Source organism: Barbus barbus (assembly GCF_936440315.1).
Source record: "Barbus barbus genome assembly, chromosome: 4".
Taxonomy (NCBI): domain Eukaryota; kingdom Metazoa; phylum Chordata; class Actinopteri; order Cypriniformes; family Cyprinidae; genus Barbus; species Barbus barbus.
This window is the reverse complement of record NC_136732.1, coordinates 39,342,202-39,369,150: the sequence shown is the minus strand read 5'-3', so window position 1 is coordinate 39,369,150 and position 26,949 is coordinate 39,342,202. Positions and strand designations below refer to the sequence as shown.

Here is a 26,949-nt window from a genome sequence, read left to right as displayed (position 1 = left end):
TGAGGGCTTTAGTGAAAGTGAAAAGAAACGGCGGGAAGGCTCGCGTGGGTGGGCTCATGGGGGCAGGGGCTGCACCGGGGTCCGAGGCGACAGAAAAGAGGGACGGCGCGTAAAGAAAGGACGCGGGGTGGCCTGTGCGATGACATCATCCCTCGTTTGCATAAATCTCAGTCTGAAAGCTGATTGGTCGCGGGCGGGAGAGACCGAAGCGCTCGCGCTTCTCATCCTATTCAATACTCCCTCTCGCGTCCGCATAGTGTGTGCGCGTGCGTGCGCGGATCGCCCAGCGCCGTTTCATTCTCTGCTGCCAGCAGACGCGCATCTCTTTTATCGCCGGTAGACAGTCAGTCAGCTACAAACGGCCTCCGTCAGAAATACTGGTTTTTCTCTCAACATTTGTTGCCGGTTTTTCTCGACTCGCAGTGGTTCCGCTTGGAGAAAACCGGGAGGAGACGCGAGCACCGACTAGGCGTTGCTGGATATAGACTCGGTAAGATTCACTGTGTGCCGATCCCTGAAACAACCGGAGATTCATTAAAGCGCTTTTCACCGTGTCACAACTAATTAAACTAAATAATTAACGCCAGTGTCAGTTTAAGAAATGCTTTTCATTCAACAGCGTGATTCAGGACTGCATGCATTAATATGTAAATGAATATGTATGAGTTCTTGTTCACATCGGTCATTACAATAGAAGTACCGGCGGAATAAAAGAGATCACCAGAAGAAAACGCCACTGAAGCGATCAGGTTTCACACCGGTTTGATTCATAGGCTCTAATCTACACCGGTTTGGTTATTTTATCGTTTTTACTGCTTGTTAAGCGGCATGCCTCTTTTATTCCGTGTTGCTTGTTCATCTTGGAGCCCGTTTCAATGGAGGATGCCTGGGCGGTGACGGCAAACCCACTCGTTCAGAAAACACATATTGCGCTGACAGATGAAGGACAAGAAATTATAATGCAGTTTTTCTGCATATGGTGTGTTTTGTGTGTTTCCCGGCAGAGAAACTTTCCGCTCGTCTGTTCGCTTGAGTCTTTTGTTCTGCGCCTCCTCCACCCGCCGCCCGCTTCACATTCAATACATCACCCGCCCGCTTCACATTCAATACATCACCCGCCCGCTTCACATTCAATCACCCGCGAGGTTCGTATAATATATTCACCCTTTCGATCCATAGCCTACAATATTGACCCGGTCTATTGCTCGGTCTCTAATATATAACCCCGCCGCGGTCCTAATAGACTGTATTACAGTGACTGAATTAGCTGGTATATGAGACTATTGTACTGGATCGTTGGCCCCCTACTCAAGTATATATATATATATAATTTAAATATACGAGTAGCCTATCTGTTTTTCTTACCGCATTAGAAGCGTTATTAAGGCTGATTTAGACCTGGCAGTGTATCAGACCTCATAATGATTAATTATTTAGGAATTAATTAAACGACCCACCTCTGGTGCAGTTTATCTGTCCAAAACCCTGTCCATTTCTAAGAGATACAGACCAGTTTACAGCTCGATATCATTCAGTTGTCTACTGTATAGTATTGATGTTCCTCCATATAAAAGCAACACGGGTGATTAATCTGACTGGGTTTTTTAGAAATGTACTTTGAGTTTAGAGAGGATCCTGGGTGAACTCTATTCAAAGGGCCTGTGGGGTCATTTTGATTAGTTTTATGTTGGTATTTTCTTCTTCTCGTGGTTTAGGGACAATGAAAATCAACAGGGTGGTTTCTTGGCTTTGCTCCCTGTGCAACTGGAGTCAAAATGATGCGTTTCGCAGCAGGTGCGGCTTGGTTTGGCTTCTCCTGCTGCTAAATCTTGGCTTTGTAAGTCAGTTCATCCTATTGTCTTGCTTAATAGTTGCCTTCTCTCTTTGCGGCAAACAAAAGGTTTAAGACGGATGCCTCAACCCCCTGTGGTCGGCATCTCACCGCTCCAGTGAGGCTTCATCAGATCTCTCTCTTCTGCTTTTGCCTGGTATATTGTGTATAATAATGGAACAAATTAAATATTTTATATATATATATATATATATATAGTAAAACAGACTATTTTAATCTGTTGTAATATGCGAGTCACTGCAAAAGGTCACAGTGAACAAATCTCTTAATAATTTCAGATCTATTTTTGTTTGACTGTCATTGTTCTCTCATATTATGATCCCGATACAATGCTGTAGCTGTCTGACTCCAGCCTACAGGGATGTGGCTCTTGGAGGGAGGCATTGCCAGCAATTACAAATGTGTCATGGCATGATGGGTAGTGACTGTATGAGGAATGGGGGTGGGACTCGCTTGAGAAAAAATTACAGCAAGTTCTTGTTTATGATTATCTGAAGAGACATAAGAGAATGTGCAATAACTATGCAATATTTGGCCCACCAATATTAGCTTGCTCACTGTACGATCATAAAAGTAACACCTTTCTATTTATTTATTTAGATATACTGGCATTGTGGGTTCCATGAAGAACTTTTATCATCCATGGAAACATTTTGTTGGACAAAAGTTCTGTATAGTGAAAAAAAAAGGTTCTTTGTATTTTTAAAATGTTCTTTACACTAAGAAAAAAAAAGGTTCTTTAAGAAATTTTTAATGAAAGTTTGTTTGAGGAGAAAAGTGGTTCTTCTGTTGTATTGCTATACCCCCCCAACCCCCCCCCCCCCCCCCCCCATTTGGAACCTTCATTTTTAAAAGTGCAGAGAACGTTGTTGTCCCCAGATGCAGTTGCAGTGGTTTTCCTGTGTCATCTGTCGTTTTCTGATAATTCTCTCATATTGAAGCACTCACTTCTCTGGTAAAGATAGCACCCTGGGGGCTGAGCAGTTGTTGCAGTGGACAGTTGGCTCAGTTAGGATGGGATATTGTGTTGCAGCTGTGGTCATTTGAAGGGCTTCGGAGTTCTTTTTTGGGGGAGTGTTTTGTGGTTAGACTTCAGCTTTCTGTAAACACGTCTGCTGTGCAGTTGTAGCACTCTTGCCGTGTTAATCTCCGTCTGGAGCAACATTATATCAGAGCAGACATGCAGTCCTATCTTGGTGTATTTTGGTTCAGTATCCTTTGTTCCAGTCTTGGCAGATGTCACTCAGTGAATGGTACTGCAGTTTACTGATGGATGTATTGACCTGCTGTTTTTAAAAAAGGTTAAAGTTCACATGCTGTAAGAATCCCTGCAGTGTCTGAATCTATATTAAAATAATCTGTCCTGAAAACTAGGTGTCTTACTGCCGCAGGCCTCCATGCAGTGAAAAATACCAACCTACTTTACAAAGACATGAGACAAATTTTCTCTCAGTATCAACCTCAAGGTGTTATAAAATCTGCAGTTTGTCAGCAGCTTAAGATGCATCCAAACTCCCAATGGAAGTAAAAGAAAACAAGATTCTTACATTTCCTGAAGAAAAACTTGTGTTGCTATGCAGATGCTGAAGTGTTCTGAGTGGTTTTCAATGGTTGCTTACTATCCGTCCAAAGTCTCTGTATCATTTTGGACTTGGCCTAGGTCCTGCCTTCAAAGTCAATGGGACTTAAAAAACTAAAATAGCAGATTTTAGAGGAAAATAACAGTAATCTCACTTGTCTCTCATTTCACAAAGGATCTCAATGTCTCAAGCTTTGCTCAGATTTGCTCATTCATTCATTCATTTGCCATGAATTCTCATATTTCAAGATCAATTTATCAAAACTGTCCATGTTTTTTGCCTCTACAATTCTTACTGTACTCCAGAAATAGCCTTCATAATTTCGCTTCAAAATTTGTTGGAGAGAAATTTCAGACACTTAACACTTTGAAAGAACAACCTCTGAGAAATATACATTTTATCTGAGACATTATTATTTAGCAGATTCTTCATCTAAAGTAGCTGAACAGCAGCACAGAAACTGTCTCTTTTGTGCATCCTGGGGTTGAATACTTTTGCTCAGAGTCACAGCAGTGGAAGGACAATCACTTCTGCAGGAGTTTGAACCTACAACCTTTGGATTTCCAGTCTAGATCCCCAACCATAACCGTCTAATACAAATATTTGGTTGTATATAAGTTCAATGGCGTCATGTAGATTTGCTCTTCGCCAAGTTCATTATGAAGTTTTCTGTTGAGTCAGAACAGAGGCTCAGAGTCCATCTGGAAGGTGCTGGTCAGCTGTGAGCAGAAGGATAATCCTCTTATAGGTACAGTCATTTCCTGTGGAATGTGTGTGTATGTCACTTCCTCCTGTTCGCTGAAGGGCATGTTTATTGTCTGCTGCAGATGACGTGTGTGGCCATGCTGTCACAAACAGACACACACTATCAGATGTCATTGATCAAACCCCACCATCTGGTTTTTATCAGTGGTTATGTAATTTGGCTCTTTATCTTTTTTTGTGCTCCCAGTAGATAACAGAATCAAGCAGCTCCTCGAATTACAAATTAGTTAAAAGGCCCCTTTACGCCCAAAACCTCCCACTTTCAGTGTGCCCACATGTTCTGCTAATGCACTGCTCTACTCTCCCATCTGTGCTGCGACCCCCTGCACTTTCTCTCGATGATCAATATCCGTCTCATCTCATCTCGTCTCACCATTTCTCCTCTTACTCTCTTGGCCAGGTGGCATGGCATGCTGAATCTAGCCCGTGTCCTGTGTGCATCCCGTTCTGCGGGTGTCCATCGGAGGATCGCACAGTATTAGCATCATGCTTTGTCCCGAGTTAACGAGCTCTGTCATGCGTTAATCTCCCTGTCCCCAGGGGACCGTGTTGGTCTGCCGCTGGTTGTGATGTGTCCTGCTGCTGTTCACTGAGTACCAGTTCCTTCAGTCGTGCAACCCTGCTCTGACACTGCTTTATTGCATTTAAGCAAATTATGGTGTTGTTTTGTGTTCACAAACCACTAGACCAGGGGTGCCCGATCCTGATCTACCTTCCTGCAGTTCAGATCTAGCCATGATCAAACCGAACTGAACTCTGCAAATAGGTAGATCTTCAAGATCAGGATTGGGCACCCCTACACTAGATGAACAGCAGCAAGATGAAACAGAAAGTGTGAATTTAATTCAGATTTTGTGGTGATGGTAATTTCCATAATTTTGTGGAAAATTTGCATAAAAAAAAAAAACACATTTGCCATATTCAGGGTTTCTGCAGGATTTTTAAGTTCAAATTTAAGACTTTTTAAGACCTGCACAAATAAAATGAATACCATATGAGTGGGGTAGGGAAATGTCTATAGTACCATATTAACCTGTAAAATGACTGCAAAAAGCATAATTTACAATTCAGATACAAGTTTTCACAAAAACAAAGTTTTATAAAATGATAAACTTTACATTTCAGCCTTTAAACCATTTTTAAGAAAAAGTCAAAAGTATGAATTATTATATTGATTTAAACAATTATTATCAACAAATTATTATATAAATTAAATAACATAAATTAGGGGTGTGCGATATTGACAAAAAAATATCTTGATATTTTCTGGATATCAAGAACGATAATTAGACGATAGTTTGCTGAGTGTGTTATTGTGCTGGTATCTTAAATATTACCGTGGACAGCTGACTCCTGAAGGTTTTTTTTTTTTTGATATTCTTCATATTCTGTGTGGTCAGTTCACAGCAGTAAGTCTTATGGGCATTTTTACCTTTAAGCCATTTTTTCTAAAAGTGTGCATCATCTTTTGAGTCAAATTCTTGCATTTGGGCTGTTACCAAGATGAAATCAGTATCAACAAAATGCATCTTTGCAATGCATCTGAAGTGGCATTTAGATGTATTTAGCCACTGTTTAATGCAGCTCAGAGGGACATAGAATGCTAGCCTGGAGTTACAAATGCATAAATAATGTTTTGATAAACTATTGACTGAATCGTGCAGTGAAAGAAGGCACTCGTAGTTTAAGCTCTGTTAACTGATTCATTCTCTGCCAGCAGGTGCTGCGTTTGGCAGAAATATAGCGGTTTTCCCGGTAAAGACAGAACACAAAGCAGTGCAGCATCAGACTTTGAACTTTCAGCACTCATGTTTATTTAATGAAATCATAGCCTTTTGAAGTTTAATCGTCACATTCAGCCATATCTCAATTCTGGTCTTTCCTTCTCCAAATTTAAATTTTTTTTAACTAAATTTAAGACTTTTTTAAGACGCCGTGGAAACAATGATATTATGTATGAAACTAGATATACAATAGTTATACATTACAGACAAAAAACGGCAGAAAGATTGTTACTTTATTTGGTCATGCATGCATGTTTCTTTATCACATTGACATGTCAATGATTTTTAGTACTGCACTTTTAATTTTGTGTCTATATGGCAAATTATGCACAAATTCAAAAATAAATAAAAAATATTGATTTTGTATTGTGTTCCTTGCAATGAATACAATTACAAGTTTCTTGGGAAAGGTACAAATTTTCTGAGCAAACTCAAGTCTTATTGGGGGAAGGCAAATGTTTTGGAAGTGAGTGCAAAAGTTTTGTGAGCGCGAACAAAGTTTCTTGGGGGAAGTCAAAAGATTAGCAAGCACATGCAAAATTTTATTTTAACTTTTTAGGGCAAACATTTTGCAAAAGAGCTCAAAGTTTCTTGAGGGAAAGCAAAAGTATAGCAAAAGAACTCAACGTTTTTTTGGGGAAGGCAAAATTTTTGTGAGCGAATGCAAATTTTCTTGGGGGAAGGCAAACATTCTGCATGAAAGCTCAATAGATTTTTCCATCACCACAAGTATGCATCCAGTGCAAATGGCCCCTAAGCATTCTTGTCTGTTGCATCCCAGACAGTTGTTGAGTGTCTCATGGCCTGGAGTAGCATATGTTCTAGAAAACTTATGTAAATCTTCCTTACAGTACAAGGATTACTTCTTCATCACCTGGACGATGCCCAGGTATCTGCCACACAAGCTGTTGGTGCCTTGGGCAGAAATAAACTTCTTCAATCACAGCTAGTGTATTCTCAGTTTACCACTGGATTTGTTTCATCATCGCCCTGAGCGGTTTTTTATAGCCTGACGTCACTACCTTCCTTTCCCCGCTCTGCTTGTGTCCTCTACGGATTGTTCTGTAGAATGGGCCGGTTTGTTTTTGTGAGTTGGACAGAGCGGCTTCCCGACCTTTGGCCAAGGGTGTTTTGGGAATGAGCTGGCCATGATCGCAATCTCGACAGTGGGGGCACTAAAGTGGCTTTTGTCAGCTTGGACAACAGCGGTCCTGTCATTTGCCTCCATGTGTGTCTATCCTCTTTTCACTCCTCTGCGAGGGCCGCCACCCCAACAATCCCTTCTTTGGTGACTTGTTTCATTGCAATGCGCCTCGGGCCGGTCGACTTCATCTCGGTGTGTTCTGTATAATGGGCCGTTCAGAGAGTCATGTGATCGGCAGATAGAGAGTGGACCAGTATCTCCACACAGATGTGTCTAAGACGCCGTCCGCTCTTGAGTGCTATTATGTAATTGTGTTTGTGTTATGGACACCAGCGGCCAATGGGCTATTCATGGACTCATGAAAGCGGTTCTGTGACGCAGGCCCCAGTCACACCTTCAGTCAGTCTTTTGCTTGCGATGCTGTTGAGAAGGCTAGCATTATATGATGAATAGGGGGTTTGAAGTACATTTTTGTAATTCATTTTCGTACTGTAGACTGCATTGTTACTGTTACTGATATTCTTACAAACAAAGGCAAGTAGTGCCTTTTTTAAGGCAAGACACTACAGGTAAAAGCATTTAATCATTCTTAAATTAAGCCTAGGCTACATAATAAATACTTTTTTTTTTTTAATGGAGAAAGATTGTTAGTAAAGATTCAAATGAGCCTTTTGATAAAAAGACGTGCTAGCATTTGAAAAAGGAAACAAAAGACTCTTAAATAACTGAGAGTTAGCAAAGCTATCAATTTAAATAGCTTTTATCGTTGAAATACATTTGATATTCACCACTAATGTGCCCTGCAAATCAATTTATAGTTGTATTCGGTTCCTCACTGATGTGGTTTATAATGGATTTTATTAGTTTATGGACCTGAGGTGAGGTTTATTCTTGTTTTATTCTGAGGGTTGGGAATCAGGTGCCTCAAACTCGTTGACCTTTTCCCCTGCAGAGCTGCAGAGCAGCAGAGCAGCGTGTTTCTTCCTTAACCAGCAAACTGTGAGCCCCGGTGGCCCTCTCTTTGTGGTGGTGGTCGTCGCTGAATAGATCCAGTGTTCACTTGTTTTAGAGGGAGAGACGGGGGTGGAGGGAAACTTCTGCAGCCTCCGGAGGGTACAAGCAAAAGGGGGTTGTGGAAGGGTGCATAAAGATGTTTCATTTCAATGCGCCTCAGGCTTTTGTAGCTCAATGTATTTAGGCCTGAGTTTAGAATTAAAATTTTTGAATTTAGATTACAGATTAATGTGTAATAAAAGATTAATGTGATGCAAATCAGACATGTATAAACAAAAATACTGAATACATATTTTTTGAGTGTGCATCATCTCTGCGGAGGCACAATTATTGATTGGCCAGACAGACTTAATATGTGAAATCTTAAACTGTGACAAATTAACGCTAATTAGTCAGTCCTCTGACCAAACGCCAAATCAGAGGCCAACGACGGTAGCATGCAAACGGCCCGGAAGAAGCCATGCGGTTTATGCAGCATCTCTGTGGTGTGCAAATTTGTGCTTCCTCCCAGCACAATCTCTCTATTGATTGCAATTTAGAGGGAAAAAACGATTTCCTATAGTGAGCCACTGAGATTGTGCAGTTTGTTTGTTTTCTTGTTCTCCAGTTAATAGACATGTCGGTTTGGCCCCGACCGGATAAAGCTAAGATGGCATTACCCTATTAGTAGCACCTGCTGTGCCGTAGGGGTGTGCGATATTGAAAAAAATGATATCTCAATATTTTTTAGTATTTTTTCAATAACGATAATTAGACGATATTTTGCAGAGTGTGTTATTGTGCTGATATCTGACTACCATGGACAGCTGCTTTTTTTATATTCATATTGTGTGCGGTCAGTTCACATCAGTGATTAATTAATCTTTTAATTTAAGTTTAAATAGATTTTTACCTTTAATAAAGCATTTTTTTTCTAAAATTGTACATCTTTTGAGTCAAATTGTTACATTTAATCAGTCAATTAAGATAATACACATTTAGGCTGTTACCAAACAAATGAAACCAGTATCATCAAAATGAATCTTTGCAGAAGTTGCATCTGAAGTGGCATTTAGATGTATTTACACACTGTTTAATGCAGCTCAGAGGGACATGGAGTGCTTTAACCAGTTACAAATGCATAATTTTTTGACATTTTAAACAAAACATTGAATACTGATATTTATAATTATTTAAAAAATGAAAATAGATTTTAAATATGATATTATAACCACCAATTGGTGGCAGAAAATCACTGTTAATAAGTGAGTTATTGCGACTGAACAAATCATTTTGATTCATTCAGGAACGAAGCACTGTCATGTTGTTCAGAGACGCAAAACAGTTGCTATAGCTGTTTGGAATTATTTTTTTGTCGGTGAAATGGAGTAAAAACAGGCAATAAGGTGTCTAAAACGTAAGTCTCTTAATATTAACTTATTGTTTATTGAACTATTGTCAATATCACATTTTTAATCATGCTTATTTTTGCAAAAAAAACGGCATGAAACGTAAATATATACATTTTCTGCCCCCATATCTTGAATTTTGCGTTCATTCTTAATGCATTTTAATAGACTGAATCATGCAGTCTAAATGCGCACGTGCACTGTTTAACACGCTTCATCACCACGTATGCCAGGGATGGGCAACTTCAGTCCTGGAGGGCCACTGTCCTGCTGAGTTTAGCTCCAACAATTACGATATTATCGCAGGCGATATATATCGCACACCCCTACTGTGGTGCAGTGGTTAGCTGACTGTGAGAAGCAAGCTTTGCACACAGGGGACTTTTTATGGCACAATGCAGCACTTAGATATGCATTTATGCATGCACAAGGCCGTGTTGTGCTTGCTCGTCGGAGAAAGAGGCCAACGTGCATTTTGCCGCTATAATGACCCCAATAGCATGGGGGTGATCAGCGGTTTTGTTTCGGGACAATTTAAAGACTCTGATGCACCGTCCCTGGAGACCTGCCAAAAATACTGCTTCTAGAAGGTATGCAACGCGTCTCAATGTGTTTGTTTACATCATATGTGGGTCTTTGGAGGATGAGCACTTCGCAGAGTCATCCCTTCAGGAACATTAGGCTCCTGCACCAGGATTGGTTGCAATAATTGGATGAGGCATTAAGCATTAGGCGTGTGCAGGTTCGTCCCTGAGAGTGACGGCGTGCCAGTAAGAAGGTTTGTGAGTAAGAAGGTTTGTATGTACTATAGGTCTTATGTTTGTAAGGTCACAAAGCCTCTACACTTACCATTTCTGGTTTTCTCCACCTTGTGCTCGCTAAGGCTATAGACATGTATTTATATGTATTTGTACGTGTAAAATATTAGGTTACATTCTGAATATCACCATTATTTTGTTGCACTTTTGATTTGGCCATTAGGTTTCCTAAACCAGTAGCTCTCAAATCTTTTTGACTCAAGGGCTCACTGTTGTCAAACACTACATTCAAATATGCGCTATTGCTATAAATATAACAAAACGGGTGGTTTTCAAACACAAACTGGGAATACTGACATATTATATTAAATTATCTTGATTAGCTACGGTTGATTTTGTGATCCAGAGGTTGCAGAAACTGTATGTTTCTCAATAAAAAAAGAGTTAATGAGGGATAATAAAAAGAAATATGATTTAAGTTAACATAAAATAAGGTTAATTTATATCATAAAAATTAAAGCTAGGGCTCTAGAAATATTTCTAATTCAAATATTTTTAGATTCATGTAAATGCATTTCCCCCTGTCCATTTTCTTCAAACTTTATTTAATTTGCATATGCTTTTTTCACATATGCCTGTCATCATCAGCCACTCTGTAGAATAGAGGTCATCTGAAGTCAGCAAAGGTCAGATCCTCCCTCCAGAATTAGATGGACACCATAGGCCTCTGACTCCCCCAGTGTGACTGTTGTTTACATGCAGAGGAAGCAGTCTATATCCCTCAGCAGGATCATTAAGGTCGTAAGGCCGTGTGATGGTGTGTGTGTTTTCCTCTCAGAACAAGGCTGTTTTACCCCTCTAATCTCCTCAGATCTCCGTCACCTGACATTCTCACAGGCCGATTCTCATCTATCATTCTAAACAGCATCAATAGCAAGACAAAAAAGCCTGGAGGGGTAGAGCAGATGCAACAAAGCCTGTATTTACAGAAAATTAGAATATGGTGAAAAAGTTTTTCTTGTAACATTTCAAAAAGTGAAACTTTCATATATTTTAGATTCATTACATGTAAAGTAAAACACTTCAAAATATATATATATATATTTTTTTTTTTTTGATAGAGCTTACAGCTCATGAAAGTCAAAAATCAGCATCTCAAAATATTAGAATATTTCCTAAGATGAATCAAAAAAAAAGAAAAGTTCAAGTTCTTTAAAGTATGTTCATTTATGCACTCAATACTTGGTTGAGGCTCCTTTAGCACAAACTCCAGCATCAGTGAGGTGTGGCATGGAAGCGATCAGCCTGTGGCTCTGCTGAGCCTTCAGCTCGTCTGGATTGTTGGACTGACTGTTTCTCATCTTTCTCTTGAAAATATCCCTTAAATTCCATTTGGGGTTCAGGTCAGGCATGTTGGCTGGCCAATCAAGCACAGTAATATTATGGTCAGTAATAAAGCTTGTCAGCAGATGGAAGCATAAAGTTGTTTGTTTGTTTTTTTTATTTGTCACATACACAATTATACAGAGTATAACCAGCAGTGAAATGTGTGCTCTGCATTTAACCCATCCAAGTGTACACTCAGTAGTGAACATACACCCGGAGCAGTGGGCAGCCAACGCTGCGGCGCCCGGGGAGCAGTTGGAGGTTCGGTGCCTTGCTCAAGGGTCTCACCTCAGTCGTGGTATTGAGGGTGGAGAGAGTGCTGGTTATTCACTCCCCCACCTACAATCCCTGCCGGACCTGAGACTAAAGTGCTCTAAAATCTCATGATGGATGGCTACATTGACTTTGGACTTGATAAAACGCAGTGGACCAACACCAGCAGACGTCACGGCACCCCAAATCATCACTGGTTTCGGAAACTTTACACTGGACTTCAAGCAGCTTGGATTCTGTGCCTTTCCACTCTTCCTCCAGACTCTGGGACCTTGATTTCCAAATGAAAAGCAAAATGTACTTTTATCTGAAAAGAGGACTTTGGACCACTGAGCAACAGTGCAGTTCTTTTACTCCACAGCCCAGGTAAGATGCTTCTGACGTTGTCTCTGGTTCAGAAGTGGCTTGGTAGCCCTTTTCCTGAAGGCGTCTGAGCGTGGAGACTCTTGATGCACTGACTCCAGCTTCAGTCCACTCCTTGTGAAGTGTTTGAATCAGCTTTGCTTGACAGTATTCTCAAGCTTGCGGTCATCCCTGTTGCTTGTACACATTTTCCTACCCAATTTCTTCCTTCCAGTCAACTTTGCATTTAATATGCTTTGATACAGCACTCTGTAAACAGCCACAGCTTTCAGTAATGATCCTCTGTGACTTACCCTCTTTGTGGAGGGCGTCAATGTTTGTCTTCTGGATCATTGCCAAGTCAGCAGTCTTCCCCATTATTGTGGTTTCAAAGAACAAGAGATACCCAGAATTTATACTGTAGAGATGGTCATTAATTGAAACTCAAATGTAAATATTCTAATATTTTGAGATACTGTTTTGACTTTCATGAGCTGTAAGCTCTAATCATCAAAATTAAAACAAAAATTGTTTGAATGTTTTTACTTTACATGTAATGAATCTAAAATATATGAAAGTTTCACTTTTTGAAATGTTACAAGAAAAAAAATTACTTTTTCACCATATTCTAATTTTCTGAGATGCACCTGTTACAAGCAATATTAAAATAGAGAGATGTGATCTAGAGGAGTTGTTTTTCACAAGAGAAAACAGCCCTTTAGGTCTATGAAGTGGAAGTGATGTTGCATGTGGCTGTGTTTGTCTAAAAGACTAAAATCTTTGATATTCTTCATTACTAACTAATGCGTTATTTAATCTGACCGTAGAGTTCATTTTTGTGACTTCATAATTTAAAACTAAGCAGGTATTGTGTACCATAACTTTTCACATCTGGCTTGTCTGTTTCAGATATTGGCACACTTTCTCCCTTAGTTTGGTTCATTTAGGCATAAACGTGGCAATTGCACTTGAATCCACATCAAAATAAATGGTCCAAGGTCACCTGTATGAGGTAACTCAGCCTGATTGAAGATAAACTCAATAAAAGCAATCCAAACCAACGAACCAATCTCTATCGTAATTCATAATGGGAATGTGTGACATAAAAATCAAGCAGTATCTGATTCTGAGCACATTAGTTATCATGGTTGAAAACCAAACTGAACCAAGAAGAAATTGTAACAATTTGTGCCTGTTTCAAGATTAAAGACTCAAGATTCAAGATTTTTATTTGTCACATACACAATTATACAGAGTATAACCAGCAGTGAAATGTAGGTCAGGTCCGCTCCAAGGACAGTGCAATTATAAAGTATACAAATATTAAGAAAAAGTAAAAGTAGAAAAAATAAAAAGAGAAAAAAATATAAATATAAATGTGCAGGTCAGTATGTTGTTGACATAAATAGTAATATAACAGAAATGTGCAAAGTTGTCCGGGGTATTTAAATAGCAGCATATGAGGCAGAAAAAATTATGAATAACTTATTGATATGGTGATATTACATGGAGTCAAGTGATGTTATGACACAGATTTAGAGTTTAGGAGCCTGATGGCCTGGGGGAAGAAGCTCCTCCTAAGTCTCTCAGTTTTTGCCATCAGGCTACGGAAGCGCTTACCAGATAGAAGCAAAGTGAATAGATGGTTATCAGGGTGATTTGAGTCCTTGAAGATTTTAACAGCTCTATTTTTGCAGCGTTTGAGGTAGATGTCCTGCAGAGAGGGGAGAGCAGACCCTGAGGTGCACTCAGCTAAGCGCACAACTCTCTGTAGTGCTTTGCAGTCCTGATTGGAGCTGTTTCCATACCACACTGAGATGCACTGAGTCAATACACTTTCTATGGTCCCTGAATAGAAAGTTTTCAGGATTGCTGGTGAGACCCTGAATTTCCTCAGCTGTCGCAGATGGTACAGTCTTTGCCTGGCTTTCTTAACCTGTGTTTGGATGTGTGTAGTCCAAGTCAGGTTCTCTGAGATGTTTACACCGAGGTACTTGAAGTTACTCACCCTCTCCACAGGGGTCCCACTGATCATAAGAGGAGTGTTTCGATATGGAGCAAATGATCAGCAGGTCTGAAAACACCCTAAGTGTCCAGAGTTCCCCCATTTGACACAAATACTATTGTTAATTTGCCATGGGAACAGTTGTTTGCATGTCAATGTGGTCATTGTTAATGTTCTCAAGTGCACAATTCCTATCAGTAACTGATGGCCATAGATAGCTAGATCTCTGTCCAAGATAATATATCTTCTCATATCTTTTTTGTTCATATCTGGCAGCATATATGGAATGGGTTCTTTCGTCCCGGGCTTTCTCTCTCTTTTCCATCACTCTCTCTGTCCCCCTCCCCCCAGTTTCTCTAATTTGGGATGCTCAGCTGCCTGGACCATCTGTGTGAGGACTAACTGAGGCGATTTTGTAATGGGCAGAATCCGAGGGGTGGAAGAATGAATGTCGACCTCAGAAAGAATCAGGGAGATTTTGCAGCTCTGGAATATAATGTGGATGAGGTGTCCAGTGACACTGACGTCCGCTTTATGAGTGCGCTTTTTTTACATTGTTTGTTGATTGACTCTGTTTTTTGTTTTTTTCCCATGCTCCCTTGAGCCAAGCCACTTCCCCTCGTTGGCCTCTTCCACTGTATGAACTTTGCTGTGAAGCCGCTTCTCTTAAATCATGCAAACAACATCTGCTTCAAGTAAGGCATTGTGGGTAATGCATCTGGCATTACTGCTTTGCTAGTAGTTAGCAATTAGAAATTCCCCCAAAGGGTTATGAAAACCAAGAGATTTTTTCCACATGTAACAGCACCAAAATAATCTTATGATAGATGTTTTGCCAAGTGAAAAACTTTAATCTGTAAAAATTGTATTAATGACAACTATAATCTTACACCAACCATCACTCCTAATAGCTGGCAACTACTTCTTGTGTGGCTTTAATTCTGTTTGGTTACAGTTGAATTAAATCCACAAGCTCTGAGCTCTGAATCAGCTGTTGTTTTCCCTCGGCACAACACACTCTTTACTTCATTCTTACTCTCTTTTTTAGCCAGTTTCTCTAAGACCTGCTTCTTTATCTGATTGTTCTCTTAGGTCTGTCTGCCAGTGAGAGGGGGTACAGCCTTCTCTCTTGTTAAGACTTGTTGTTTATTTATTGTCTGAGGTCTCTGATCAGACTACAACTCTTGTTGCTCTTGTTTTCAGATCGGCCATAACCATCTGATAGCAGTAGACTCCAACTAGTGGACTGAGTCCTGGGTTCCTGATTCCTCTTCTGCTGAGACGGACCTCCAGGACTAAGACAAGATGAAACCGGATGGTGTTGACACGGCAGCAATGGAGCCAATGGAAGCATTAAACGCAGATCCTGCGGTCGAGGTGGCGCCAGTGGGCGAAGACCAGTACCAGGCTTTGCCTGCAACGCAAACAGAAGGTGAACCGCAGCAAACAGAGGCAACCAACAAGACCGGAAAGGACAAGCCTGTGGATCCCAAAGCTAAGATGAAGGCTCCTGCCAAAACAAAGACAACCACCGCTGGAACCAAGGCATCTACAACCAGCTCCCATCCCACCACTGGCCAAAGCCGCCTGACAAACCGGGCACAGAAGTCACAAGCTAATGGCGTCACCAAAAAGACCACCACAGCAGGCCTGGAGAAGAAAACCTCAACCACTGCTGCCACTAAAAAAACAGTTAGCACTACTTCTGCACCCATAACCAAGACCCCAACCAAGGTGGCTGAGAAAAAGCCAGTGGGGACGGTGAGACCAGCCAGTGCTCCAGCCAATGGCGTGAAAACAATAGGGGCAGCACAGCCCATCAAGAAAGCCCCCGCTGCACCAGCCAATGGTCTGAAGTCTAAACCAAAAACTACAGGTCAGACAAAAGCATCATCTGAGCTTATTAAATACAGCAGTGGTTCCCACCCCAACACTTTTTGCATGTCTTCAGAAGAGTGGTTGGGAACTGCATTACAGTATTAGTTCAATGTAGTACAGGGGTCTCCAACTCCTTTAGACTTCCATGAGAGAAATTCTGAAGTAGCATATTATCAAAATTTCAAATGAACTGTCTGTATTTGTCTTCTTGTTTTAATGCTCTCAAACACTCTTCCCACCATCCTTCACTACAGCTCCAGCTCCAAGACCCGCCACTGTGTCCACCACTAAGACCAGCACCACTGGCTCTCCCAAACATGATAGGCCACCGGTCGCCAAGACAAACAGGTGAGCATCTCATTGGTTAGGAATGTCACAAACTGAGCTCCCAGACTGGGTATAGTAATTAGAATTCTGCAATGTGGGCCATTTCAGTAGCTCATTCTTTTCCAGTATTCAGGCATTGCACCCTCACGTTGCAGTCCACATCTCTCGGAGACAATCACTACTCCTCATTTACTAAATACTTAAAGCATTAGGCATCAATTCTAAGTCCGAAAGGGAAAGAGTTTCATTTGCTGGGAAATGAACTGGCACAGTCCTAAAATTCCTAATTACAAAAAAAGTGAAGGGAGCTCTCTTCCCAGTGGGAGAGAGTTTAGAAAGTCTCCACAAGTCTCAACAGCCTCTGCATTATTTTCACACAGCGACATGCTGATACAATGCAGATTTCTGGATATCCAGGACAGATTCAGAGAGATGTTAGGATGGTTATCGTGCAGGGAGACAATCTGAGTCACGCTGAGACTCACAACGTAGAGCTCACAAGAGCCGATTTGAGATGTCTGCAGTCAACCATGAACAGTGAAGTTTTTTGTTACTTGTTTATAGAGAAGTTGAGGGACATCCTGAGGCCTGTAAATGAGCTCAGACTCATGAAGTTATGTGAGGGTGGGGGAGATGTTTGTATGAGTTTGTCAACATTTTTAATGTGATATTTGGTCCTACAACCACACTGTAAAAAAAAAAAAAAAAAGGTACTTAAAATTTTAAGGCAACCAGCTTCAGCAGATTTTTGAGTTTTGAGAAATCTGCTGAAGCTAGTTGCCTTAAAATTTTAAGTTGGCTCAACTTTTTATTTTTTTACAGTGCATACAGTTTTGCTGATCTCTTTAGATTTTGACAGACATTGATTACCTTCTTTACTTGAGCTTCTTTTTAAAATGCCGTATGTTTCTTCCAGTGCTCCTAAAGGAAGTAAAATGGACAAAAGTTGGTCTATCAAAGATCTTTAGGCTCTTGTTCCAAGAAGCTCTGTAATTAAGTGCTGCCTAGTTAGTAGCAATAAAAAAGACTTTAAGAATAACCTGGCAAAGACAACATAAGAAAAAAAAAAAAAAGAATTTGATCTAAGTTATTTAATCCATGTTAGAAAAATTCAAACAGAGCTCTGCCATAACATGCAGCATCTCTCCTCCCACCTCATACAGCTGAACAAGAAGTTTATTTCATGATTAATGGTATTTAGAGTAGGAAAGCTGATGTCCCGCACACAGACGACATCACACACTGCTTGAAAAAGAAACACATTCAACACTATTAACACTGCAGTATATTCAAGCACTGGGTTTAGAAAAGATAATCTGCGGAATCCACCCTGAGCCTTTGCTTTCTGTTTCTGCCTCATTATGATTTAAAGCTCAAACACTAAACGGCAGCGAAAAGGCCACTTGTCATCCAATTAGTGCAGGAGTTTGTGTTTGTTGTTATTTTGACCCGGTAGGCATCTTCGATCTGACAAATATTTAATGCTACTCTGGTCAAGATTTGCACAGTTGAGCAGCATAGCAAAACTGTTATCTTAATATTAATATCAATGCATTAATTTAACATTTGCTTCACACTGCAGTGATATATGACTCAGTTTTGGGTGTGGCACATTTTTTTTCTTCACATTTGTGTGCGTGTGAAGAGTCTTTGTGTAATGTGCATATACACATCCAACCATAATGTGCATCCTGCCTTCAGCAGTAGACATTGTACTGCAGGGAATTCTGTGTCTACTGAACCTACTGGATTTTAAATAAATAAAACATGCCTTAGGCATTAATGGTGCATGTTTGCAACCCAAAGCTTTAAATAAAATCTGCAGAATTGCAAAAAGTATAAAAGCAGTGCAAGATGCAAGTCCTGCGTTGGGTGCTAGCATGACAGAACTGGCCAAAAATATGAATCATTTTGATTGATCGAATTCTTAGCGCAACCTTAATGAATGAGCTTCTTCCTGTCTATGATTATGTCATACTGATGTAAGAACTATGGGTTGGTCAGTAAAGGGTGCGCCCAGCAGCCAACACTAAACCATCCGAGTCATTTCTCATAAATGAATTGCTTTCTGTATCTCAATGTCCCGTTTTCTCTCCTTCATTAGTTCATGGTAGAGTTCAGTCCTCCAGAGAGATGTTTTATTGCAGCCACTGCATCTAATATCCAAATGGAGCATGTGTGTTTCCCAACAGCCAACTTGATTGATGGTTTATAACACTTTAGTAATTCTGATTTTGCTGCAGTGCTTCACGTGTTTCTCGCTTGTCAGATTTCTGCATTTTTATAGGCTGTGTATGTTCACTAGTGTCCTGCTCCTCAAGTTTGACATGGCTGTACTTTGGACATGCTCATTTGTCTTCACTATCCACTCTGACTGTGGCCTGTTCCTGTTTTTTATTTTATTTTAGTAGAATAGTTTATTTTCATGACTCTTGAAAGTCTTAAAGAATATATATAGTTTCCCAAAATGAAAATTTCTCTATACTGTGATCATTCACTTCAGTTCATGTAATTCCAAATTCGTATATGACTTTATTTCATAAAAGCACAAAAGATGACACTGTCTATTTAAATTTGTTTATAATATAGGAATCATCTCTAGGTATTTATGATTTTTGGTCTTTTCCACAGGGCACAATATAAAAAACAAAAAATGGGTGCAGATCCATGCATTGTCCAATTAGTAAACAGAGTTGAAAACTTGCATATTTGATTTGACCCAGATTTGCCACTGCAAGCCAAGAAATCACTGCACATTAAAATTTTTGTTGAGGTAAAGTACATAATTCAAAATCTTCATGAATGGCTATTGGCCCATATTAAGCTAACACAGCAAATTTACATGCAGGTGAGTGCCAGCAAGTAGATGCTATTTCATCAAACGCTGCTGAATTACAGCTTTACCAATGCATTAGGATTCATCCTGAAGGGACATGAACCTCGTTATTGAGGTTAAAGATTCCCTTCAGGCCAGAGTGCCTTATTAAAATCTCATCAGCCATAGTCTGCCAGTCGCTGGCTCAGGAGGAGGTCGTCTTCCTCATTGCTGCTGTGGCTTCAGGGGAAGTTTTGCCACTCACAAATGTAACGGCAAGTTAAACAGTGTTTATTAGCCAATCAGGCCGCAGGCTTCTCCATTGCTCACAAAACATCAAAGAGCTATCTATAAAATGGTTCAATGGCGTGCCGTTTGCTTGAAGCACTTAAAGCAAATGCACATGTCTAAATGTGCTTGGATTGCTTTTAAGCTTCAGTGCATTTTTGGGTTCTAATGTGCATTATATTTGCCCCCAACCCTGGCACAGATCTGACAGAAAAATGCTTGGCTTGTTGTTGATGATTTGTTTGTTTTTGTTTTTCTATTAGAGGAATAGTTCACTCAAAAATTAATGACTTAGTCCATATCACTTTCTTTATTCTGCAAAAGTTATTTGACAAAGGCTGTTACATTTTTGAAATGACAATTAATGTACCACCGGTTTTCTATTAATGTACTATAAAATACCTAAATAATATAGTGCACAAGTCATATTGTTTCTTTATTGTGCCCTTTTTTGGAGCTTGATGGCACCTGGTCACTGTATGACTTAATTCAAAGAGGTTTTTGTTTCTCTTTCTCTCTCACACTCTCTAGCTCTCCTTCTCTTGTGTTCCAGGAGAACAATGCTTGTGCTAATCTCTGTGTGCTAATCCTTTGATCTGGAGATGTGGTTTAAAAAAAAGAAGTGCAAAGACTTCAGTCAGACAGCTTCTTCATGAACTGTACACAGGTTTAATTATCAAGTTGGCTCAAAGACTAATGTCCTAATCCAGGTTGTGTGCTTAAGTAGGTGTTTTTGTAAAGTGAAACTAGGTCGAGGAGCTACAACACACCACTGCATTAATTCATGTGTGGTTTTCTCTGTCAGTTTTATCTGTTTATAGACTTGTCCTCTTTGTTCCAGAACCTCCACTGCTGGATCTCTCTCTCTCTCTCTCTCTCTCTCTCTCTCTCTCGTTCGCTCTCTCTTGTGGTTGCTTGCTTTCTCACCTGATACTCTATATGTAGGACACCGCAGTTTTGTAGAATCTCATCCCCACCCATCTTGCATAAACTTTGCCTAGACGAAATCTGGAACTTATGGAGCATGTGTTTTAGCAAGATCCATGCTATTTGCCCAAGTGGGATTTGAATGGTTATTTTTACTCAACAGAATGAAAGATCTACACGGTGCTCACTGTGTCTTCTGCACTGATACGCACACTGCCTCGTGCTCTCCAGCTCTTTATTTAGAACAGGAGAGACACATGCAGTGGAGCGTAGACTGAAGAAATCAGAAGCTCCTGCCAGGCCCACAGGATCTAGGTTAGCTTACTCAGACTTGACCTGGACATGTACTGAGTCACTACCGTGTGCTAAGCTAAGCTCATACTAGACCAGAGTAGACAGATAATACACCCCATCAGGGCAGATCATGTGTATTACCACTGAGTCAGGCACCCCAGGATAGAACAGAGGCATTATGGGTAGATAACTGGGGGGAGAGGATTTCTTGCAAATAATGTTTTTGCTAGTATTAACATAACCCCATGTTGTGCTCTTGAGCTACCTGTCTGTCCCTCAGGCCTTCTGTGCTGTGACTAATCAAAGCTTTGTCTCATGAGTCACTGCTTTAAATGGGATATATTATCCATCACCAATGACTGAAATGTAGGCAGTGGAGTTTTAACTAATATTACAACATTTCTGTGATTTTTTTTTTTTTTCCCTTCTGGCATTCTTCTGCTTATTAATTGCAGAAGGTCCTTGTCCTAGCTGGACTTAAAAGCTCAACGGAAGTCTCATACCACAGAGTTGTGCAAGCTAGGATCAGCCACACCTAAAAAATGCCCTAATGACTCACCTCTGTTATGATTTCTCTATTTCTTGTCACATCTACAATGTGTAGGTCTGCTGGCTCTGCTTCTGCTGCCCGTTCTTCCCCTGCTGCCTCTAAGCCTGGGACACCGACAACTGCCAGCAAGACATCTGCAGCCGCATCCAGGCCAACTACTGCTACACCCAAGACACCATCTACTACTGCTAAACCTTCTCCTGCTAAAACCACAGGGCCCTCTGCTGGCCGCACTCCCACTCCTAAGACCACAACACCTGTCAAGAAAGGTGGGCACCTCATGGAATTCAATAAATGCATGCATGTAGTTCACTTGTAACTATTGTAACAGTAATATTGTTTTGTAATATGAGAATTCTGATATTTTACATATGGTAAATATTTAAATCTTCTATTTTAGTGCTGTATTTTCATGAAATACTTACATTCAATTTTTAGTCTTTAGTTGCTTATTAATGCTTAGATTCATTTCTATTTTAAGCTGTGGCACTGAGTTGAAATTATATGTTCTCTTTTCTTTAGATGTCAGTAAGCAGCCATCTACTCCAGTGGCCAAGAAGCCCACTTCTTCTCCGCTTACCAGGCCAGCACCAACCAAGACCATCAAGTCTGACACCCCTAAATCAGCTTCCACTATCAAGGCAGAATCAGCCTCAAAAAAAACCACCACCCCTGGCAAGGCGGCAGACGCTAAGACTAGTAAACCTAAGGAGAGCAAAGCAACACCTTCCAAGGAGGTTACCGGAAGCCCCAAGACCACAGGCAGCAAGCCCAGCACTAAGACAAGCAGCCCAAAGAAGTCAGTTGGCAGTAGCACTCCAATGTCATTGAAGGGTGGCCCAAAAGCCTCCCAGCCTGTAGACGCAGCAGCCACAGAGGCTGAGAAAAAGGATGTGGTACCCGCTGTGGTTGCAGCCACTACTGTAGCTGCTGCTGTTGTTTCTGTGGTGACCTCTGAGGGAGCACCTGAAGACTCAGCTACAGCTTGTGCTCCTGCTGCCACTGAAGAGGCACCTGAGTACTTGTTTGCCCAGGTCAATCCTGCTGCCTCTGAGGTGAAATTAGAAGACTCATTTACAACTCTAATTCCTGCTTCCTCTGAGGATACTAAAGTAAAGGCCTCACATGTCACTGCTCCTACCAATATGGAAGCACCTGAAGACAAAGTAACACCTGTCATTCCTCATGTCACTGAGGAAACACCTGAAGACTCAACTGTGTCTGTCATTCCCCAGACCTCTGATGAGGTAAAAGAGGAAACGGTTTCATCAGTAATTTCTTCTGAAGGAACACCTGAAGAAGTAACTACACCTGTCATTCCTCCTACCTCTTATGAGGCACGAGAAGAAACTGTTTCACCTGTCATTCCTTCTGAAGAAACACCTGAAGACGTAACTACATCTGTCATTCCTCCTACCTCTTATGAGGCACGAGAAGAAACTGTTTCACCTGTCATTCCTTCTGAAGAAACACCTGAAGACGGAACTACATCTGTCATTCCTCCTAACTCTTATGAGGCACGAGAAGAAACTGTTTCAACTGTAAGTTCTGCTGCTTTTGAAGGAATACCTGAAGATGTATCTACAGCTGTCATTCCTCCTACCTCTTATGAGGCACGAGAAGAAACTGTTTCACCTGTCATTCCTTCTGAAGAAACACCTGAAGACGTAACTACATCTGTCATTCCTCCTACCTCTTATGAGGCACGAGAAGAAACTGTTTCACCTGTCATTCCTTCTGAAGAAACACCTGAAGACGAAACTACATCTGTCATTCCTCCTAACTCTTATGACTTACGAGAAGAAGCTGTTTCACCTGTAATTTCTGCTGCTTTTGAAGAAACACCTGAAGATGTAACTACAGCTGTCATTCCTCCTACCTCTTATGAGGCACGAGAAGAAACTGTTTCACCTGTAATTTCTGCTGCTTTTGAAGAAACACCTGAAGATGTAACTACAGCTGTCATTCCCGCTACCTCTTATGAGGCACCTGAAGAATCCATTTCACCTGTCATTCCTCCTGCCTCTGATGAAATACCTGAAGAAACAACTGCATCTGTAATTCCCTCTATCTCTTATGAGGCACCTGTAGAAAATGCTTCAGCAGTCATTTCTCCAGCTTTTGAAGAGGAACCTGAAGACACCGTTACACCTGTTATTTCTCCTACTTCTGATGAGGTGGAGCTTGTCTATCCCCTTGATGTCTCCCAGATCATGGACACTTATAAAGATGACAATGTCATGTCTCAGCTGGCTGCTGAAATAGACTCGGTCAGTCTGGAGGAGCCAGTGCCTGCTGTTTCTCCCCTGGGAACCATAGTACTGTCCCCACCATCCTCTCCCACTGGCCCACCATCCATGCCAGTCGAGCTCCCAAGCCCAGCTCCCTTCCTGGTCTTGCAGGGTCCAGCTGAACCATGGGCACAGAGCTCTTCACTGTACCCCAGTACTGTGACCATAGAGAATGAGGAGCAGGATGAGGAAAGACAACACGATGACGAAAGTGAGCAGGATGATGAAAAGGATCAGGATGACATACAGATGCCCTCTGCGGCTGAGAATGTGATCGAAGACTTTGATCTGATGGGCTCCACTGGTGGGGATCACATAAAAAATGCAGTTCCTGTCTCCCCCTTGCAAGAACGAGAAGAGGCGGTGGAGAAAGCTGAAGAAGAGATTAATGAAGACAATGATGATGAGGAGGAGGACGAGAAAGAGGAAGAGGAGGAGGAGGAGGAAGAGGTAAAAGAAATTGGCATAAAGGAATCGGTACCCCAAACCGAGAAAGAAGTTGACCTTAAAAAGGGGGTGGAAGATTTTGCCAGCTCTGATTGGGGTATGATGCAATCAGATGACATGTACAGCAGTACTAAACATGACTCAGAAGTGACATCTCCTTCTAATGCTCAAGACAGCTGCAGTGCTAAAGAGACAGGTGACTTCATCATGACCGAGGCAGACAGGGAACAGCCATTCACAGGGCCTCCTGGAATCCAGTCATTTGGAAGTGAAGATGAGGAAGAGGATGAAGAAGATCATCTGAAGGAAGACATGGATCTAGCATTACAGCATGATGATGAACATTACAAACAACATAAAGACTTGGAGGAAGAAGACAAAGATGTAGAGATGGTCCGCAGGGGCATGGATGAGAGTGCACTTGGGGTTTGTAGAAAGGATGGTAACGAAGATGAAGATGATGATGAAGATGACAGTGATTACAGAGAGGAGAGTCATCTAGATCTCAACAGCATGGGTCACACTGCTCCAGCAACATCTATGCCTTTGACAGCAGCATGGAGTAATTCTAATCCATTCTCTGATCCCTGGGCCCAGCCTTCTTCCGTCCTGTCTGAATCAAACCTGTCAGCTTCAAGAGTTCAAGATCTAGACACACTCACCAAATTCCCAGCCGATCCAGACACAACCACCACATTCTCAGCTGAAACAGATACACCCCCCAAAAACCCAGCTGAGGCTTTTCTGGACACGAGTCCACCCCTGATTCAGGCCTCAGAACCTCAACCTGACCTCCAAGAGGAGACCGGGAGCTCAGTCCCAGTGGAGTCAGGTATCTTGGCTCCTCCTGCCATTGGAATGTCCCAGTCCAGCACTCTCAGTGGAGCAGCCCTGGCTGCTCATAGCAGCAGTGAGACCAGCACACCTGAAGAGCTTCGAGATTATGACAGCAGCTCAGGAGTAGAGTCCCGATCAGACAAGCAGCAGACACCAGTCCCTGCCATGCAAACAGACATAGAGCAGGACCTAGGTATTCACCTAGAGCGAGGTGATGGGGAGGAGGAAGAGGCAGAAACGCTGCTGGCCGATGAAGTACTGGGTGATGCCGCTACAGCACCAGCCTCTGTACTATCATCACCATCAACCTCTGGTGATGAGGCCAGTGATACAGAGGGTGAGATGCAAATCAATGATCCTGATGTTGTGATTGATGACAATGCCACAGATCCTCACAACCTCGCTGCCCTGGAGGAAGATGAGGAGGCTCCTGAACACATTGGAGAGGAAGATGTTGAGACTCCTCAGTCAGCCAACTCTGTGGCCTCCTTCGGTTTCGACTGTTCCGCGTCCATCTCCAATGCCCACTCTATGGCTGAGAGCTGTGGAAAGAGTCCAGGCATCTTTAGCCTGGAAAATGAAGAGCAGCTTCCAGAAGAGGCCAAGGTTCCCTCTTTCATCAAGGAGCTCACCCTGCCAGCAGCTACCGCCTACAGTGATGATTTGTTGGGCTGTCCAGTGGATTTGCTGCCTATCAGCGAGCCCACAGAGAGGGATGCTGGGTTTGACGAGCACTATATGCTGTGCAGTAAGACAGACCCAGGCGCTATGGAAATGGATCCTGAGTCCCCCATGCACCTCTCACCCCAGCATGGGGACGATTCTGACGGCCAGGCACCATACTACTCTGCTATATGTGATAAGACTGATAACTTTCTGGCAGGTAACGTATAAAGTCCCTCTTTTGGAATGCACCTAGTCCACCCCAAACCCCACGCTCCTACCCTGTGTCCTTCATTTCTTCCAAATGTGGGGTTGAAATGAATAGAAATATGTGATAGAAGGGGGAAAGAAAAGGGGAGCCATTAGGTGAGGGATTATAGCTTTGTCTGAGCTGCTCTCTGTTCTTCTATTACCACGGTGATGGTTATGATTGTATGGCTTAAACTTCTTTATGTACAGTAGCTATTCTCATTTTCTATTAGAATGTACTTTTTAAATAACACTGCGTTTCATGGCACCCCTGAACCTGCAATGTTAGACTAAGTTAAGGTGATGTCCTTTAATGAAAGGACAAAAATGCAAAAAAAAAAAAATAATAATAAAATAAACACTTTGTGGACTCCAACTACCTTTGTATTTATCCTACTGTTTTTACCAATCAAATGTCAATTTTTTTATACTTTTTTTTTCTTCTTTTTATTTGATTTGTTAAGATCCCTGTCTTACCTTAATGTTTGTACACACATCAGTTTTCCTGCACTGTAAAAGTAGCTTCACTGTCTTTTGAAACTTATTTCAGCTTTCTCTTTTAAAATGTGTTCCAGCACTAACTGTTTTAGCATTAAATACTGGTTAGATATTCTTCAGAAGCTTTTCACGCTCACAGTGTTTGACATAGGGAGGTGAATGAGTGTTAGATGGCAGGTCATACTTCATTTTTGGTTGTCTTTTATTAGTTTTGAGCTACTGCTGCACATTTTTGTGACGGTTAAGAGATTCTAATTGGCACGTAAATTAAGTGTTTTAAAGTACTGGGCTCAGATTGACATGGATTCTTTCATTTACAGTTGTTAAACAGTTGTACTTCGGAACAAACTAACTATTTCTGTTTATGGAAATTGAAGTGTTTTCCTGCATTTGTAAATCTTAAAATGATGCTCGCAGGTCAGTTTACTGTGAGTACCGGGACATTTCTACAAGAATTGGAAGTGCATGTTAAAGTAATTAAGAAATTGTTATAATCTTGCTATGAATCCAGACATGATCAAAGGATGTTTGGACATTACTGATTCTCAATAACTAAAAGGTTTTTCCCAAAATTCCATTAAACATCATTGCAAT

The 26,949-nt window shown here is 41.3% G+C and overlaps 1 protein-coding gene across 1 annotated transcript; it reads left to right on the top strand.

Moving 5' to 3' along the window:
- Positions 1-235: 235 nt before the first annotated feature.
- Positions 236-26,949, top strand: LOC306863150 (uncharacterized protein). Its single transcript, XM_079406362.1, has 5 exons — positions 236-490; positions 15,495-16,167; positions 16,424-16,517; positions 21,425-21,639; positions 21,893-26,949. The coding sequence occupies exons 2-5, from the start codon at positions 15,597-15,599 to the stop codon at positions 25,837-25,839; spliced, it is 4,827 nt and encodes a 1,608-aa protein (XP_079262488.1). The 5' UTR covers positions 236-490; positions 15,495-15,596; the 3' UTR covers positions 25,840-26,949.